This window comes from Syngnathoides biaculeatus, chromosome 16, assembly GCF_019802595.1.
Source record: "Syngnathoides biaculeatus isolate LvHL_M chromosome 16, ASM1980259v1, whole genome shotgun sequence".
Taxonomy (NCBI): Eukaryota; Metazoa; Chordata; class Actinopteri; order Syngnathiformes; family Syngnathidae; genus Syngnathoides; species Syngnathoides biaculeatus.
In genome coordinates, this window is record NC_084655.1 from 8493407 (window position 1) to 8511909 (window position 18503).

At 41.5% G+C, this 18503-nt stretch overlaps 1 protein-coding gene across 3 annotated transcripts; it reads left to right on the forward strand.

The window, feature by feature from the left end:
* The first annotated feature begins 2761 nt into the window (after positions 1-2761).
* On the forward strand, positions 2762-17856 carry foxk2b (forkhead box K2b). 3 transcript variants are annotated; one of them, XM_061846515.1, is made up of 10 exons: positions 2762-4131; positions 8581-8775; positions 9085-9235; positions 10720-10866; positions 10934-11127; positions 12636-12844; positions 12948-13199; positions 13875-13976; positions 14253-14417; positions 17516-17856. In XM_061846515.1, the coding sequence occupies exons 1-10, from the start codon at positions 3833-3835 to the stop codon at positions 17581-17583; spliced, it is 1782 nt and encodes a 593-aa protein (XP_061702499.1). In that variant the 5' UTR covers positions 2762-3832; the 3' UTR covers positions 17584-17856. The 3 variants fall into 3 exon arrangements, with proteins under 3 accessions (XP_061702499.1, XP_061702497.1, XP_061702498.1); XM_061846513.1 differs by having other exon boundaries at positions 2798-4131; positions 13875-14051; XM_061846514.1 differs by having other exon boundaries at positions 2801-4131; positions 13875-14051; positions 14253-17856.
* The last annotated feature ends 647 nt before the right edge of the window (positions 17857-18503 follow it).

Below are 18503 nucleotides of genomic sequence, written 5' to 3' on the forward strand. Positions count from 1 at the left end.
ATTTCTTTTAAATTATTATTATTATTAAAATCTTATTTTCCCAATCATTGTTGGATTTCTTAAGTTCTGAATAAAATCTTAAATCTTTAATACTACATTACTGATTCAAAACGAATTTGTCAATTATATATAAAATGCTATTGATTAATAATATATTGCTTAAATTATTGTGTAATGAATAATTACTGGCTCAGTCTTTATTGTATTCTATAAATATATAACCACTTTAAAATTCATTAGAAATGTCACCCTCCCTTCATAACGAAAAATTAAAAACAAATCTGCCCATATGAAACTACTGTAAATAACATTCAATGTTTTAATTGATTCTGTTGAATTAACGTTTATTACAGCAGAAAAAAAAGATAAGCATGAAAAAATTATAAATGGTTCGGAGAAAGGGAACAGCTCAAGCTGGCGTCATGACGTCACCTCAGAGCATTCGGATATGTATGTACCTCCCTCCAGTGGCAGGTGGAATTCAAGCCTCTTTCCGCTCAGGGAACAACAAAATATATGCATCCATGTTCTGAGCCGCTTATCCTCATGAGGGTCGCAGAAATGTTGGAGTAGGCACGGCCGGAAGTGGAGCTCCCCGATCTGTGTCTCTCTCACTCTCTCTCTCTCTCTTCACTGCTTATCCTCACGGGTCGCGGAGAGGGCTGGAGCCTATCCCAGCTGTCAACGGGCAGGAGGCGGGGTACACCCTGAACTGGTTGCCAGCCAATCGCAGGGCACATTGAGACAAGCAGCTGCACTCACAATCACACCTAGGGGCAATTTACAGTTTCCAATGGACGTTGCATGTTTTTGGGATGTGGGAGGAAACCGAAGTGCCCGGAGGAAACCCAAGCAGGAACGGGGAGAACATGCAAACTTCTCACAGGCGGGTCCGGGATTGAACCGGGACCTCAGAACTGTGAGGCCAACACTTTACCAGCTGAGCCACCCTGCCCCCTATATATATTATATATATTTATATCCATCCATCACTTTTCTGGGTTGGGTCACAGGGGAAGTCGTTTCAGCAGGGATACCCAGACTTCCCTTTCCCCAGCGACTTCTTCCGGCTCCTCCGAATCAGATGCCACAGCCACCTCATCTGGCTCCTCTCAATGCAGAGGAGCAGCGGCTCGACACTGAGTCCCTCCCAGATGACCGAGTTTCTCACCCTATCTCTATATATATTCTCAGGGTAATCCGGTTTCCTCCCACACCCCAAAAACATGCAACATTAAATGGACACTCTAAATTGCCCCGAGGTGTGATTGTGAGTGCGACTGTTTGTCCCAATGTGCCCTGTGATTGACTGGCAACCAGTTCAGAGTGTACCCTGTTTCCTACCCAATGACAGCTGGGATAGGCCCTCGCACTCCCGTGACCCTTGTGAGGATAAGCGTACTCTCATGAAATTGATTCACATAAAAGGAAAATTGTCTTCACCTAATATTACAAATTTAGTATGAGCAAATAAGGATTTCTTTTTTTTCCATACTTAATGGATGTACTTCATGACTTCCACCATTGCTTAAATGACCCCTCCGTACAGGGCACTTAACCACGCCTCCTGAAGTGACGTCACACCACGTGCGCTGACGTAAGACAATCAGTAAAAATGGCAAATACAATACAATACATTCTGAACTGAGACAGACTCCATGCTTCTGATTTCATTCAAATCAACGATGTATTATAGATTCTAAATACAATACATTCTTAACTGAGAGAGACGCCATGCTTCTGATTTCATTCAATCATTCACACGTAGCAATGTTATGCTAGCGGAGAACGTCTCATTCATTTTTACGAGACGTGTATTAAAAATCAAATTTAGGGCATATCTTCGTGCAAAAACAGTCTGGTTAAGCTTCGGCCGCGAGCCAGCAAGAAAGCGACACGTTTGTGCAGTCCGATCATCACTAAATATCGCTCAACAAAGAATAAGTGTGCCAATCGTTCACACGCAGCAATGTTATGCTAGCGAAGAACGTCTCATTCATTTATACGAGACGTGTATTAAAAATCAAATTTAGGGCATATCTTCGTGCAAACACAGTCTGGTTAAGCTTTGGCCGCAAGCTAGCAAGAAATCAATACGTTTGTGCAGTCTGATCATCGCTAAATATCGCTCAACAAAGAATAATGTGTCAATCGTTCACACACAGCAGTGTTATGCTAGCGAAGAACTTCGAATTCATTTATACAAGACATCTATTGAAAATCAAATATAGGGCATACCTTCATGCAAACATATGTGTTCCGGTTGATATTAGATGGATTTAGTTGATGATGCGGTCTTCCACAAAGTTTGATCCATCGAAGGCATTTTTCGTACTGGGTCTTCGGTTTTGGAAAGGGTACGAATCGAACTCCACCAACTAGCCTTTCAGGATACCTGTCGTCACTATTGCAAAGTCCGTGACTATACCTCTTAACCATATTTTTTGTTAAATAACCCAAATACGCGATAAAACACTAACTAAACCTATACTGGACCATGCAATGTTGTCTGAGAAAATGGCGGGAGCAAAAACGGGCTTTGGTTTATGCAGATCTCTGGCCTCTGATTGGTCAGTGACGCGGATTGCGCAATATCCACGGAGGGGTCAATTGATGCAACGTAACAAACCTATTTTGATAAAGTAGGATTAGGGAAGTACAGATATATTTTTTTCAAGTGTTGGAACAAATGTCAAAAGTCATCAGGAAAAAAAAAATACTCATTTATTTGTTTAGCAGGTCTCATAAACGAGGAAACTCAATGTGCTTTACATGATTAAAAGCATTTGAAAACAAAGAGATAAAACATTTAAAACGGGATAAAAAAAAACAATAGAAATGACATTTAAAAAATACAATTAAAACCGTGTACAGTGCAAGTAAGATGATTAAAAAGTGAAAATACTCTAAAAAGCATGAGAAAAATAAGAAAAGTTTTCAACCTGGATATAAAAACATTCACACTCGGGGCTGACCTCACCTGTGTTGGCAATTTATTCCATTTGTGTGCAGCATAATAACTAAATGCTGCTTCACCATGTTTGCTTTGGACTCTAAAGGTCTACATTTGACCTGAGTCAGTCGATCTCAGAGCCCTCCTCGGTTTGTATTCATTAGCATTTCTAAAGTACACTTGCCTGAAATTTTTACTTTACTTACTTCAGTAACGAAGTATTACGAGACTTTTGTTTTGAAAAGGTATGGAGTAAAAAGTAAAGATACCTGTCTTTTCTGTATGTTTTCAATGTTGGGAGTAAATCTATAAAATGGTCAGAAAAATAAACACTTCCCCGGCACTCATATAAAGTACAGATACCTGAAAAAGAGTATTTTGTACTTGTAATTCCCCCTACCCTTGCTTTGTCGGATGTTGCATTAGACACTGAATGGATGCTGGTGTTTTAGTGTTTCTCGAATGTTTTAGTGTTGCCGCGTCGCCATAACTCCTGTGCCGCTTCACGTCCTCCCATATACGTAGAGCGTTCCACTGTTTCCCCCCCAACCGAGCTTGAACGTATCCGCGGATTACTACTTTCTTCCGATTGGTCGAGTACGCGCTCTCCATCACTGTCCTCAAATACGATTGGCGAAATGCGCAGTCAATCCGCATGCATTCACGCCCCCCTCCATCGGTTAGGCAGCATTGCCCTACACAAGCCTTTCTCTCCGCGGTGGGTCGGAGCCGCTGTCCCTGGCATCCTCCTCGCATGTTCCCCTCCAAATTCCGCTTATAAATTCAATGCCCCGTTTATTGCTTGGTTCGCTTTTGGCCTCCACCTTGTAACCTCCACTCGTGTCTAGTTTATTTACCCCCGCACCCCTTGCGTTGACCATGGCTGCTGTGGTGAGCGGCTCGTCGGGGCCGGTGGCTCGGCTCGAGGGCCGTGAGTTCGAGTACCTGATGAAGAAGCGCTCGGTGAGCATCGGCCGCAACTCGTCGCAGGGCTCCGTGGACGTCAGCATGGGCCACTCGAGCTTCATCTCACGGCGGCACCTGGAGATCTTCACTGCTAGCGACGATGGCTCCGGCGGCAGCGGAGACTTCTACCTGCGCTGCCTCGGCAAGAACGGAGTGTTTGTGGACGGGGTGTTCCTCCGCCGGGGCGCCGCTCCTCTCCAGCTGCCGCCGATGTAAGTAGTGCTTCGTCCCCTCGTTAGCCAAGCTGGCTAGCCGTCAAAAGGCAACAACCTTGGCGAGGTGGTTTCGTTTTTTTGTTGGCGGGGGGAGGGTGGGGGCAGCACGTGTTTTAGCTTGCTAGCCGTAATGTGTATGCTTCCTCCATCTTCTTTGTTGACATTCTTGTTAGCCACGTTAGCAGTTAGCCGCTTAGCCCGGCCTAGCTCACGCGTGTGTTTGCGCCTGTGGCCTCCGTCTATGTTGGCCCAGGGGTGCTTATTAATCCACTTGAGGAGATATTTTCGATGCCGCGTTGTTGTTATAGAGGCAAATGTGGTGACAAAAATGGTTCGCTTGCGGTTATCGTTAGCTGACTGTTGGTGTGTTTTTTGTGAATGGAGCCGCTGGAGGTAAACAAACCAAAGTCGTCTCCGCCCTCACTAAACCTCACGAACACACCGGACGCTTTTCGCATGGCCTCGATTCAATAAAAGCAAACGTTTATTAAAGGTAGTATTTTAAACAAACAAAAAGTAGCTGCTGTCACGGTTACTTTGGCTAGGTTAACTTGTTGATAACTGACCTTTTTATTCTTGTTTAAGGTCTCTAGAGATAAAAGTGCCTCCTTAAAGTGAATGATTTCTTACAAATAAATGTCAGAAATATCCGCGTCTTGAAAATAATTATTTAACTAACTGCTTTAATTGGGTTGTTTTCTGGAAAAAGTACATTAAAGTCTAATTTCTACATTGTTGTAGTGTCGTCTTGAAAGGTGTAACAATTCATTAATATTTAATCATTTATCAAACTGTTTTGTTAATTGATTAATTCTTGAGAGAGCCTGTTTAACTTGTCCAAACCTTCCTTTGAAATTTCAGCGTCACAACAGCAAATATTCTCCAATTTCTTTTGTCCTCCATGAATGAAGACTGTGCACCTTCTTTAAAATATTAATAAATAATAAATTATACACTTCTTCTTTCACTTTTAAAAAAATAAGAGCGATATTTTTGCCCATTTTATGACATGCAACAACCCAAACAAGTGGATGGGCTATAATCAATTTGTGCGTCTTTCTCCACTGTACTGTCAGTTAGAAATGTCCAGTTTTTTATTTTTTAAGGGATGGAAATTAAAAAATCTGCTTCATTAATGAAATGACACTATAACAGATTAATAGCTCAATGGAATAATCACTTGTTGCAGTGTATCTCTAGTACTACAACAAAGAATCCACTACTATAACTAACTTTATACAGACATGCACACGAGCTTCTTAAAGCGAGCTTTCCGATGGCGACCTTTAATGAAAATTTCAATGTGAAGTAAAACTATCCATTCTGTCAACTTACTTTCATGTACATTTGTTTGGATTTGGGCCAATAGACCCATGTTTGTTTAATTAAAAACGTTACAGAAATAGGTGTGATTATGGTGAGTTGTGGTGGAAAAGTAAAAAGAATTGTATTTTGTTGTAGTCTGCATTTTCCTCCTTAGTCCATCAAAAATGTTCCAATTATATTACACTTTTTTTTTTTTTTTTTTTTTTTTTTTTGAAAGCTAAATTGAAGCTGCTTTCACCTGTTAAACTTCTAGATTACTATGAGCCCAAACTTCAGGTAAATGACTCATAGCACAAAATCTAAAACGTGCCTGAAAAAAAAGAAGCCATTTTCCATGTAAAGTAAAACTTTCCGCTACATATCCAGTTAGTGTTTGGGTGTCAGCCATTTACATTGTGGATGCTTGAAGCATGACAAAATGATGATTGCTTTCTGAACGTAGTATTTACTGTTTTTGATGTTCTTTCAAGGGGAAAAAAGTGAATAGAAAGGCCTAGTATAATCATATTTCTACATAGCATTTTAATCTCAGTATGATGAAGTCTCAGTTATAGTTCAAAAAAATTTTTTTTTCCTGAGTAATCCATGCCTTTTTCTTTCATTTTTACAGTATTTCAAAGTATGCTAGAAACTTATTTTCATTGAAATTTCCAAAATAAAGTCCTTTATTAATTATTAAGATTGTCACCTAAAATGCCGCCAACACAAATAGCAACATTGCAATGTGTATTTTCTTTGGGAATTTTGGCAGTAATATGAACAAACTCAGTTGTATGTTTGCGTCAACTAGATGGATAGTATGATACTCTCCACAATAATTTATTTTCAAACATTTATTGTGTGAATATGTGTATGAACATTTTTTACCTTGCAGCATACAGATTTTGTGTGCATGTGTGGTGATGATATCCCGTCTTATATATTTATGTTTTTTTTCTGGGAATATATTAAGATCTTCAGCCAAATCACGTTTTTTTTTTTTTTTTTTTTTTTTTTGGGGGGGGGGGGGGCTTACTTTGCAACATGCATCCAAAATATTTTTCCTAAATGTCATAGAAATTCCAACTATTATGGTGTAAAATAATGTGCACTCCCACAGGTCACATTTAGTTGTTGTCAATGGGATCAAATTATCTTTAAAAGTTTTCAATTTGCCCCCTGTTAAAGCGGAACAGGGTTTCAAGCTACCCATCGATTTTCTTACCTGCTGATCCTCACGGGGGTCGCAGGAGTGCTGGAGCCTATCCCAGCTCTTAACGGCGTGAGGCGGGGTACACCCTGAACTGGTTGCCGGCCAATCGCAGGACACACGGAGACAGACAACAGTCACAATCACACCTAGGGCCAACTTAGAGTGTCCAGTTAATAATGTTGCATGTTTTTGGGATGTGGAAGGAAACCGGAGTGGCTGTAGAAAACCCACGCAGGCACAGGGAGAACATGGAAACTCCAAACAGGCGTGGCCGGGATTGAGCCCAGGACCTCAGAAAATGTGAATGTGTCCACAAAGTATTTGTCACAGAATGATGACATAATCACATTCACATGTATGCAATTCTTCACACTTGAAGAAACAACATTAAGTCTAGTTTAATATCGCTATGTAGCATGTCTTGAGCTCGGGTGACCAACTCATAGCGGGCCCCCGCCATGTTTTCTCGGCGCAATAGGTTAGATTGGCCGAGCCCCGAAGCTCAGTTTGTATTGCTTAGATTCCTCCATGCTGATGTAAACACCACACTGTTCTCCCACCCCCACACATTCCTTTCTCCCCTGTCCTCTTTTGTTGACATTCCACAAGGAAGTCGGGGGTGTCTGCCGAACCAGTGTTGGCACTACACATTAGTGATGTAAACATAATTGCATAGATTTATGCATTTGAAAAGGGAAAAAAATGTTTTCCCATGATTGGTCCTGTGAAGATAGAGACTTATGATAGTAGGCTGTTTAAAAAAAAAAATAGAATAGTCTAGAATAGAATAGGAGTCACTCAACAAGTATTGACTTGAACAATCACAGTTCTTGACAAGTGCTTTGCATCTGTGTTGCATGGAATCGCCTGTGAGTGGTTATTATTGCCAGGAATATTGAAATAGTTAGTTGTGATGTTTGTTTTTGCTTCACCAAAAATGTGGATGAATGACACCCGCTGCATGTTTAGTCAAAACAATTCTTTATAAAAAAAACATAGTAATTGTGTAGATATATGTAAATGATGAAGAGCAAACAATGATTTGTAATTTTGAGCAATCAATTAAAATGGAAAATATGAATGTAAAATGGGGGGAAAAATTGAATGGTGGAGGTAATCAAAAATATTTTAATGTGGGATATGTGTCATAAAATATATAGTTCACAAGATTCTCAAACAGTTTTGTAATTGGAATTATTTGAGAAAGGTGGATCGTTGCGGCAAATATGCGAAATGTCAGTGTTATTAGAGATTACTGTAAATTAAAGTTCCATTTATTTATTTAACCATTATGACATTAGGCTATTGCAAACAGTGCCATTTTCAAAGCTCTCCTGGCTGCAGACAGCACAGTAAAAGGAAGTTAGATAAAAGAGTGTATATACATAGACAACAAACTGTACAGTGTCAATGATGAACATACATTTTGGGATGAATGAGGTTTATCTTAAGTTTCTCATTTTTATTATTAGTAATATTATTATCATTTTATTCAAGGGGCCGGAAATTGAAAAGATTGTCGGTTAAAAACATTTCAGACATTGAAATCGAAGAGGTGAATGGAGCGGGAATCTACGGTGGGCTTCTGCTAATGAGGGTGGCAGAAGCCCACCGTAGCGAAACTAAATTTAGTTCGGTTATGTAGTCACGTGTGTAAAGGTACCCCTCTAGTACATCCATCTTCCAAGCGGCTTATCCTCTTAAGGGTCGTGGGAGTGCTGGAGCTTATCCCAGGTAACTTTGGGGGAAAGGCAGACTACACCCTGAACTGGTCACCATTTAAGAAGAATTAATGACTGTTGTTCACCCCCCCACACACACACACACGCACACACAATGCCAGCTAATTAACTTATAGCTATTTTTTATGCATCTAAACTAAAGCAGTCAACATTGTGGGTGATGATGTTTCTCTCCCTTCTCCTTAGGTGCACGTTTAGGTTCCCCAGCACCAACATCAAGATCACCTTCACTGCTCTTTCTAGCGGCAGGAAAACAAGGCGCGAAGCCCCCGAGTCTCCCGTCAAGCCAGTACAGCCCCACTTCGCCCCGCTCACCATCAACATTCCTGACAACCTGGCCCACCTCATGAGTCCCCTGCCCTCGCCCACCGGAACCATCAGGTAATTGGAACTTACAGTCTCTGCATCACCAGAAGCATCGCACTCTCCCCATGCAAGTGACCACGACACACTTGTACTACATCATGTCACCTTTGCAGCACGTCTCTATCAACACCTGTTATAAACACTGAAGCAGTAATACTTTTATTGCAAACTATGAGAATTTCTTGCTCTACAATGAAAAAAAATCCAACCATTAGTGAGACCTTAAAATTTGTCGTAATGTCTGACTTTGATCTTTGTCCGGTGAGCACTGTTGGACTCTGGGTTCTGGGTTGATGTGTTGTTGTCTCTCTGTCTTCTTATCAGCGCGGCCAACTCATGCCCTTCCAGCCCTCGGGGGGCCGGCTCGTCGGGATACCGCATGGGCCGCACGGTGAGCTCGGCCGAGTTGCAGCTGATCAACGATAACTCTCAGCCTGAGAACGACAAAGATGCATCAGGAGAGGACAGTCCCAAGGTGAGCGTCTCAATGACCGTGTACCAAAACGAGCGCAAAAACTAAACCGCTTATTATGATTACGGACCTTTCCGATGGTGACCTTAAGCTCCGCCACCTTAGCCATGTCCCATGAGCTTCCAAAATGGCGATTGAACATAACATCATTGAAGTCGACTCTCTATCGCCGATTCCAGATAATATCGGGACAAGCCGAAAGAAAAAGAATTGCGGTATGTTTTTTGCCAAATGTGTCAGACTTGTCCAAGAGAGTTCTACAGAGAGGTCTCAAATATTTCACGCAAGGATATATACATAGAATTAAGATTTTGGAGTGGGACGCAATGTCAGAGTTGCAGCGAAATGTTGGCGATCGATGCAAAAAAGTTTGACGCCTCACAAACATATTGAAATCCAACAGGATAAAATTGTGGAATCGTACTGCACATGTAAAGCAGTGTGAGTACTTTTTACTTGGAAAGATCACAAGTAATATCATTGTAGTCTTTATAAGTGAGTGGGTGTATTCATTTGACTTGGCTCGTAATCGAACCCAGTACCATGTCTTAAAAGTCCGATGTGATACAAATGGGCAAATAGACATTGCTCTTGCATGACATCACGCATTTAGTATCACTAACCCGACTCTTCGACATAAAACATTACATACTTCATTCAGCAGGTCAGTGATACGCTAACGAAGTGAAAATTGTTCTACAATGTATAAAGCACACTGATAATAATTCAATCAAACTCCGAGAAAATACTTCTCCCTCACTTACCGTCGAACATACAGCCTTGTGTTTGTTGATATTGTAAACATTTAATTGTACATGCGGTCTTCCGCGAGCCTTCATCCATCGTAGACACTTTGTCAACTTTGTTTTAGGCTTTGGAAAATGAATCAACCAGGCCCCTTGTAAGCTAGCAGGATATCTTTCATCAGAATTGCACATTACCCAAGCAGATCTTGAGGACCATTTTCTTCGTAACATTAACTTTTCCAAGCGCTCACTACTGACAACCAGCATTCCTTGTGGGACAATATGGCGAGAGGGGCGTGTCAAGATAGGATTTAAGACAATGCAGCTATCTGGTTGGCTGTTATTTTACAAGTGATTGACAGGTCGGAAAGGTCCATTGTTAAAGCAGTGCACAGAGATTATTTAAGCTTTTTGGGTGTTGGGGAGAAGCTACCAAAATTTAGGCTCGGTTGGCAGTGGTGGTCCAGAGCATCTTTGCTGCTTATTCTTGTGCACATGCACTTGCAATGCACGTTTCCCAATGAATAATCTGTAAATCATTTATTTTTAGGGGAAAAGAATTAGTTTGAAATGAATTTTTTGCCATTTAGTTGCTTCTTAGTAAACAGCAAATAGTGTAAAAATGACAAAAAATCGGCATTTGGTCATTTGTGTTCAAAACTTAAAAACAAAGATCAGATGAAGTCGACTCGCCCTTTCCTTTGTAAATAGTCTCTGAAGCTTAAGTGTTTCTTTGGTCAGGACGACTCCAAGCCACCGTACTCGTATGCTCAGCTGATCGTTCAGGCCATCACGCTGGCACAGGACAAGCAGTTGACGCTCAATGGGATCTACAATCACATCACCAAGAACTACCCTTACTACAGAACTGCAGACAAGGGCTGGCAGGTCAGTTTGATTCAGAACGTGCCACTTGATTGACTTGATTGATTGACTAACAGGCTTCCTGCTGCAGAACTCCATCCGCCACAACCTGTCGCTGAACCGCTACTTCATCAAGGTGGCGCGCTCGCAGGAGGAGCCGGGAAAAGGTTCCTTCTGGAGGATAGACCCGTGTTCAGAGGGCAAGCTCCTCGAGCAGGCCTTCAGGAAACGACGGCCCCGCGGCGTCCCCTGCTTCAGGACCCCGCATGGACCCCTCTCCTCCAGGTGGGCCAAGCACTCCCACCATAGTGACCTCGGCTGGAACGCTTCTCAATGTCACAGAAGGATGTGAATACCATTTTTTTGGGGGGGGGTTAGGGGATCACACCTGAAAATTTGGGGCTCGGACTTCAAATTCAAATTATTTCTGTGATCTTCCATTTATAATTTATTTCCAAGGAAACCGTGGACACTTACGTCTAAAATCCTTCCTCATCAACATGAGATCATTTTACACTTGAGACAATATGAATCCTGGGATGGAAACAATGAGTCCTAATCTGGGAACCATCAGTCGCTTCAATTTAAAATCTCAGAATACAGATACATTTAGTCCAATGCTTTATCACAGTTCTTGCTTAGGGATCTTGCTTTATTGCATATTTTTGATACAGGTGTTACACACACACACACTGAAAAACATGTTCTGGTTCTGATTTCCTACATTTCAGAACTAGGGTCAGTAGGTAGTTTTTTTTTTTTGACATCTTATTGTACTTTTTCATATATATATATATTACACAGTATACGTTTAGGGCTATCAAGGTTGCAATTTTTTTTTTTTTACGGGCAATAGTGTTTCTGAAAAAAATCAATAAATATCGTTGTTTTCATGCCATGGATGTGATAAAGGATGATAAAAATGTAACCAGACTCAGGCACATTTCCAAAAACTCACTTTTCCAAATATTGAAATTTGGAACGTTAAAGAATTAGCAACATTAATGACAACAGAAGTAGCTCAAACCAAACTGTTCTGATTCAAGATGTGTACAATTCTTTTCAAAGTCTGCAGCCTTTGTCAACATGTACAAAGCTACATCTCTTTACACGACTAGTATTGCTATAATGTGAACATGTGTACGCCATATTCAGGCAGGACATCGTATTCCAATATGACTGGCTTATAGAACATGTGCTGCTGCATTATGATTGGTTGTTGATTGGCTCCCATTAGAACACGCCCTACTGCTTCCAGTTGGGAAAAGTGGGAAGATGTGAATGGTACCCATGTAAAGATACACCACTAAGAACCTGAGGAGGGGATACGTTAAATATTATTTAATGGAAAGTTACACCAATGATGATCTATGGAAAACCAAAATTGCTAAAATCCTTACTTAGACTCTTCTGTATATCGTAGATTAGAAGGACACGGGTTTTACCGTTGAGAAGATCACTGGGACCTTCAATTCAAAAGTTATTTCCATCGGTGACAAAGATTGTGCACGACTTGTATCCTCAAACCATGGAGAGCTGAAATCAATACCGACTCAGACACACCCAATGTTGTCGAAGTATTGTATACATGTGGTACCGTCGGAAAGCTTACCACTAAGAATTTAGAGGTTGTAGTTAAATTTGACTCTGTGTGAGTTTCTGTTCAACTTATTTCCAACAGCGAATGATTTATGAACAAACCAAAATCCTGATGCAGGAAGGGCTTTTAAGCTTCTGGAAACTCTTACTCTATCTTGGAAAAGTTGAACAAGTTCCTATTACTCCTCCCTCAGGAGTGCCCCAGCCTCCCCAAATCACTCGGGGGTGCTGTCAGCCCACTCCAGTGGTGTGCAGACCCCTGACAGCTTGTCCCGGGAGGGATCCCCGGTCCCCCTAGAGATGGACAGCTCCTCCTCCTCTGTAGTCCCCGCTGCCCCCACCACGGTGGTCCAACCCAAACTGGCCGTGATCCAAGAAGCCCGCTTTGCACAGAACACGCCAGGTTGGTTTAGGGATTCTCCTCAAAGAGCAATGGATTGGTCGATTAATTGATTGGCTAATCTGTAGAGTAATTGACCCTATCTTGTAATATGATACCATTACAGGCTCTTCAGTTGGCAACCAGCCGGTCCTGATCGCCCTGCAGGGTCAGCTACCTCAAAGCATGAAGCCGGTTACCTACACCATGGCATCTCCGATCAGCACCAGCTCTTCCCAGCCGGTCCAGACGGTCCAGACGGTCCACGTGCTGCAACAGATTCCCGCCGGCGCCACTGCCGTCATCACACAGCCGGCCGCCGTCATCAGCAAGACTGAACTGCCATTGCAGGAGAACGGAGAGCATGCGGACAGCAAAGGTTGGGCAGTTGTCTCAAGTCGTTTCCTTCAAGGGACCCCCCCCCCCTCCATTAAAAAGGACAAAAAAGATCTATATCTGTTTTAAGATGAGCAGGATAATCATTTAAAAATGACCAAAGTTCTTTCATTCACCTGTCTGACTTTGTAATGCATTTTCTGTGTGGATCGAACAAATCGTTACCCGTTGACTGTTAAAAGTTTGACATTTGCAGTAATGTTTAACCCAAGCCATAAGCAACTTTACACTGATTTTAACTGTATTATCACATTCACAGTCACATTTTTAGAAATGGTCTCAACCTTGTCTTCTTTAGTTCATGATTGACCAACTACATTAGTGATTTAAAGGCCGAAGTTGTCTTTTTTGTATTTGTAGTGACAGTTTAAGTTAAATCTTGTAGTTAGGACTCTTAGAGTTGCTAACCAAGCATGTTGCCATTCTCTATTTTCTTATTCTACCAAGATCCTTCAAAAACCTGAGCTATTCCAATATCCAGACTCACATTGTATATTACCACAATTCAATTGGTGCAACTGCATTTTAGTTCAGTTTCAAGCGCTTTACGTTTAGATAATACAGAAATGACATTTTATAGTCTTAAAGTACTGCTTATGGAAAAAAGGGAAGCATAAATAGCTGTCAACGTTCAAAACGTGTGCTGGTGTCCCCTCAGTGAAAGTGGAGGCGGTGCCCACCATCACAGCCACAGGCGCAGTGGGCCGCATCATTCAGACTTCGGCGTCATCCAGCCCTCTGCAGACTGTCACCATCCTGGGTCAGCACCAGTTGCCCATCAAGACCATCACACAGAACGGAAACCACAGTATCACCACCGCCATACAGAGCAGCGGTCAGACCATACCCATAGTTTCCAATTTGATTTATTTCTATTTTGCAAGGTTGTGGAACGATCTTAAAAGATGTTTGTTTTTTTTATACAACCTCATTCAATGACAGAATCTGATTGTATCCCCCATGATAAACCTGGGGTTGATATACCTGAAATTGTGTTACACAATTGGACTGAATGCTTGTATTGGTTACCGTTTAGGTCTATCCGTGGCGAACCCACTTCACCTGCTCGCCGACCACGCCTCCGCCTCCGCGTCGCTGCCCACTGTGAAGCGCACGAACGGTGACCAGCAGGCGGGCGGCGTTGCACCCCCAGAAGCAAAACGGGCCAAAACAGAGGATGAGTCAAGGCCAGCGGACAACGGTAACAACTAAGCTCCTGAACGGAACCCCACAACACCCGCACACCACCCACCCCGGCACCACAGAGCGCCGCCCACCACAACCCATCTGTTTTTTTTATTTTTTTTTTTTTTTTTTTTTTTTTTTTTAATTTTTACTCCTCTCTAGGGCTCCAAAGGAATGGAAAATTCCCGGTAAATTTTTTGAAAAATTTCCAGTACATTTCTGAATCATATCCGGGGCATTTCAGAAAAAATTCTAGAAAGACTGTTTCTGGAAAATTACAAAAGGAAAAAAAATGTTCCAAAGAAATTAGAAGAGAAGTTAAGATGGAGAATTTTCAAACTATTCCACATTGTAAACTCCTCGTGGGAATTAACTGGGAATTTAGGCGGATCCATACAAAGTAGCTCTCCTTGCCAACATGTGAACGCAAGGCAACAGTGTTCTTCCACCAACTGAGCCCTGGTATGAATAGTAAAAAAGCCACTAGTAATTGATGGCCCCAAGAAATCTTCACTTATTCATTTACAAGATGGCAGTAAAGCGCGACATCGCAGGTGTCAAACTCAAGGCCCGGGGGCCAGATCCAGCCCGCCGCTTTATTTTATCTGGCCCACAAACATGAATCCAGTTCATCAGCTTGTATGATTCTTGTCAAAATCAGTACTAAATTCTCAAATTGTCATATTTAATATATGTGGAGGTGTCACAAAGCATTTTTTGTGACCAAGCTCCTTTTTTTACAGTAACATAAACAATAACAAACTATTTCTGCTTTCAAAACCAGTTATCCATCAATGTATTGTGTACTGCATATGTAATAGTACGATGTGTCAGTTAAACATTTCTCCCTTTTCGCGGTCATAACAAGAACCCTCTTAAGGAAACCGTTACAGTGTACAATGTGGCCCGTGACAAAAAGGAATTTGACACACCTGCAAAACCTGAAGTGCCTCTATAGGTCCTTTGCACCGGGATGTCACAACATGATGCCAAATATGAATAATAATGATTATATTGCTCTGAAAAACTATTTTAGCCAATAGCAGGAAGATATAATTGCAATCGGATTTTGACCTTTGGGTGAAATTTGCAGGATGAACCATGAAGGCTCTGTGTCCTTTCCTGATTAACCTAACAAGACCTTATGGAAACGTCTGAATTCACATTTTAATCCATGAATACACAAATACATTTCAAAGGGCAACCGCTTTTATGCCTTTCTGTGTTGGAACCTGCTGATGACACAACAGGAAAACTAATTGGCCAACGTTGCCATTGCAAGGTTTCAAACTCAATGTGGCCAATGAACTTAGCGTCATTGAGAGACTGGAAAACGCACAGAAAGGCACACCAGTGGACAGTCCCTGTTAGGACCTAACCTTCCAGTTATATTCCCCTTAATTCCCATGGAAAGTTGAGAAAATTCCAGGAATTTTGCAAGCCTACTTGTCTCGCCTGAGGTGCCAAAAAAGGAGCAATGGGAAAAAAAACAAGAGCGGTGTTGAATGGACAGGCCAAACACAACCGCCTTAAATCCACCTTTGCCACGCCCCTCTCGCTGTCGCATCTACCTCAGCAGATAGGAGACACGCCCCCCTCACCCCGGGGGAAAAAAAAAACCAACAAACAACAACCTCCCCTCTGAACTTTTTCATCCAGACCTGCCGGGCGGCGGCGAGGGTGGTAGACATTTCAGAAACACCCTCACAATCCCAAAAGGGGATTTCGTATTAATCCCTGATTTTTGGCAGCTAGCCGCTCAACTCGGAACTGCCTGTCCTGCAATAGCCCTGCCATGTAGAGCGGAGGACCCCCACCCCCTTACAAAATAAACGCGGCGAGCTCGGCTAAAGACCTCAATTCCACTCCTCAACCCTCTACGGAAAGCCGTTCGAGCATTCCTTCCATAGCACTGATATCAATGAACAGTAAGGTCCGCGTATTAGTACGCTCGTTATCCTAACAAGACAATTTAGTGCATTACTGTCTTACTGGTTAAGTTTTTATACTACTAGTGCTGCTTTGGCCAACTAGTATGCAATTAAACCTTACTGGTAAACTACTGTACTGCATTATTAACACTACTCGGCCCAACTAGGAGGCAGGTGTCGCACACTCGTAACCTCCTTATCAAATACATCCTCAATAAATGATCCAAGAACTTTCCAGAAAGCTCTTGGAACATTTATTCAATTTCCCGGAATAAATGCACGCTTTGTCCTCACTAGTAAGACAATTCAGTGCACTGATAGAATGACAAGGGTACACTAGAAAAAAGGTTGTGTTACAACTATTGCTTTTCTGCCACCGGTACCACTACTAGTACGCTATTTAAACATACTAGTAAATTACCGTCCTCCGCTTGTAACACTAGTAGGCCTAACTCGTAGGCATGTCACTTGTAAGACAAGTCCGCACACTAGTAGAATGATTAAGATTCACTCGTAGAGCATCTTAAATGTAATATTTTTTTCCTCACTACTGGTGGCGTTTTCTGTGAAAGTCGTTTGAAGCATCGATATCCCGGATGTCAAATAAATTCTAACAACTAAAATTATTATCCTACATAAAGTCCATCAGACTAGTAGAACAACTGTTATTTATGTTTTGTTTTTTTTAACATTTCTAGTCTCACGTTTGGCCTACACGTACTACCTTACACTGGATAACAAGGATATGTACATGCACTAGTGCACTTTGTCCTGACTCGTAGGACAACTTTGACATACTACATGTTACTATTAAAGCAAAACTCTGTACGAGTTTGACAGCTGTGGGCTACCAGTGCTGTAGTGGCAAGTAATGCTACTAGTTAACATCATGCGCTTTACGAGTTGTACTAGCAGCGCGCTGATGTCTACTTGTGGAGTTTTACTTCACTAGTAAATATGTAGTGGTCTTGTGTGCAAAAAGTAGTGAGGGGGAAAAATCTGCAGTGTGCACTAGACTACTAGTGTGCTGAATTGTCTTCCTCGTGAGAACAAGAAGTGTAATAGTACATGGACATGAAACTAATAAGGAATAAGTGCTTGAACAGATTTTCATAACTCTTCTCTCTCCCTCCAAATCTGTCTTGTGACTTCTTCACGCATAAACATCACTTGAGTTAAATAGAAAGGAATCCTGCATGTTGGAAGAAAGGAAAGAAGAAAGAAAGGAAGAAAAAAAACACCTGCACTTGATTCAGTGTTTGTCTTTTTTTTTTTTTTTTTTTTTTACACCTTGTCATCTCCTTGTTATCACTCTTAATCTCCCTCTGGTTGGCAGAAAGAAAAAAAAAAAAACAATCCAAGGAGACCCCCCCAGGTGTGCATAATAATTTGACTCGTTCGCAGTGCCCTATGACTTTCTGCTTGTACACGTTCTGAACCATAGCTAAAGAAGAAAAACGAAAGTTTGTCCAGCCACAGTGGAGAAATGCTTTTTTTTTTTTTTTAATAAATTAATTTAAAGTCTTTGCTGTGTCTGTCATTATTATATATTTTTTTCCCATTACAGGAAAGTGCAGTGGGTGGACTTCTGTATTTTCTTTTACTTGGTGGCACTCTAGGGGAACTTGTGTACAATCAACACCGCTTAGACTGATGAGGCTCGAGGAGGACTAGAGTGTATCCCAGCTGACTTCAGACAAAAGGCAGACTACATCCTGAACTGGTTGTCAGTCAATTGTAGGGCACCTATAGACAGACATACAGTGTAAACAACCATTCGCACTCACATTAACAACATCACTAAGTGGGAACTTAACTCGCGCTGCCCACACTAAAGTCGGACCAGTGTAGCACTACACCTTCCGTACCTTGAAAAAAGAATGGAGTCTCAACAATGTTTTCTCCGTTTTACCACTGTACGGATGAAATTAACCAATTATTTGATTATAATACCCTTCTTTTGTTTCATTTAACTCATTATTTAATTATTTGTGTAAAGAGTAAAAAGGATAATTATCCCATTTTGGGAATAAGTAGCTGTACAATAAAATCTAAAGTACAGTACGTGAATAATTCAATAACTTAGTGGGAACTTTTATTTAGTGCTTTTTTGTTTCATGATGTGGCAGTTTGCCAAGCAAAAATTTCAGCACAAAAAAATCCTTTCAAAT

Bases quoted from the DNA above. Each gene is read 5' to 3' on its own strand.
- foxk2b (XM_061846513.1), top strand. From the start codon at position 3,833: ATGGCTGCTGTGGTGAGCGGCTCGTCGGGGCCGGTGGCTCGGCTCGAG. The intron at 11,128-12,635 runs GTGGGCCAAGCA...CTCCTCCCTCAG, and splicing joins CATGGACCCCTCTCCTCCAG to GAGTGCCCCAGCCTCCCCAA. The intron at 14,052-14,252 runs GTCAGACCATAC...GTTACCGTTTAG, and splicing joins CACCGCCATACAGAGCAGCG to GTCTATCCGTGGCGAACCCA.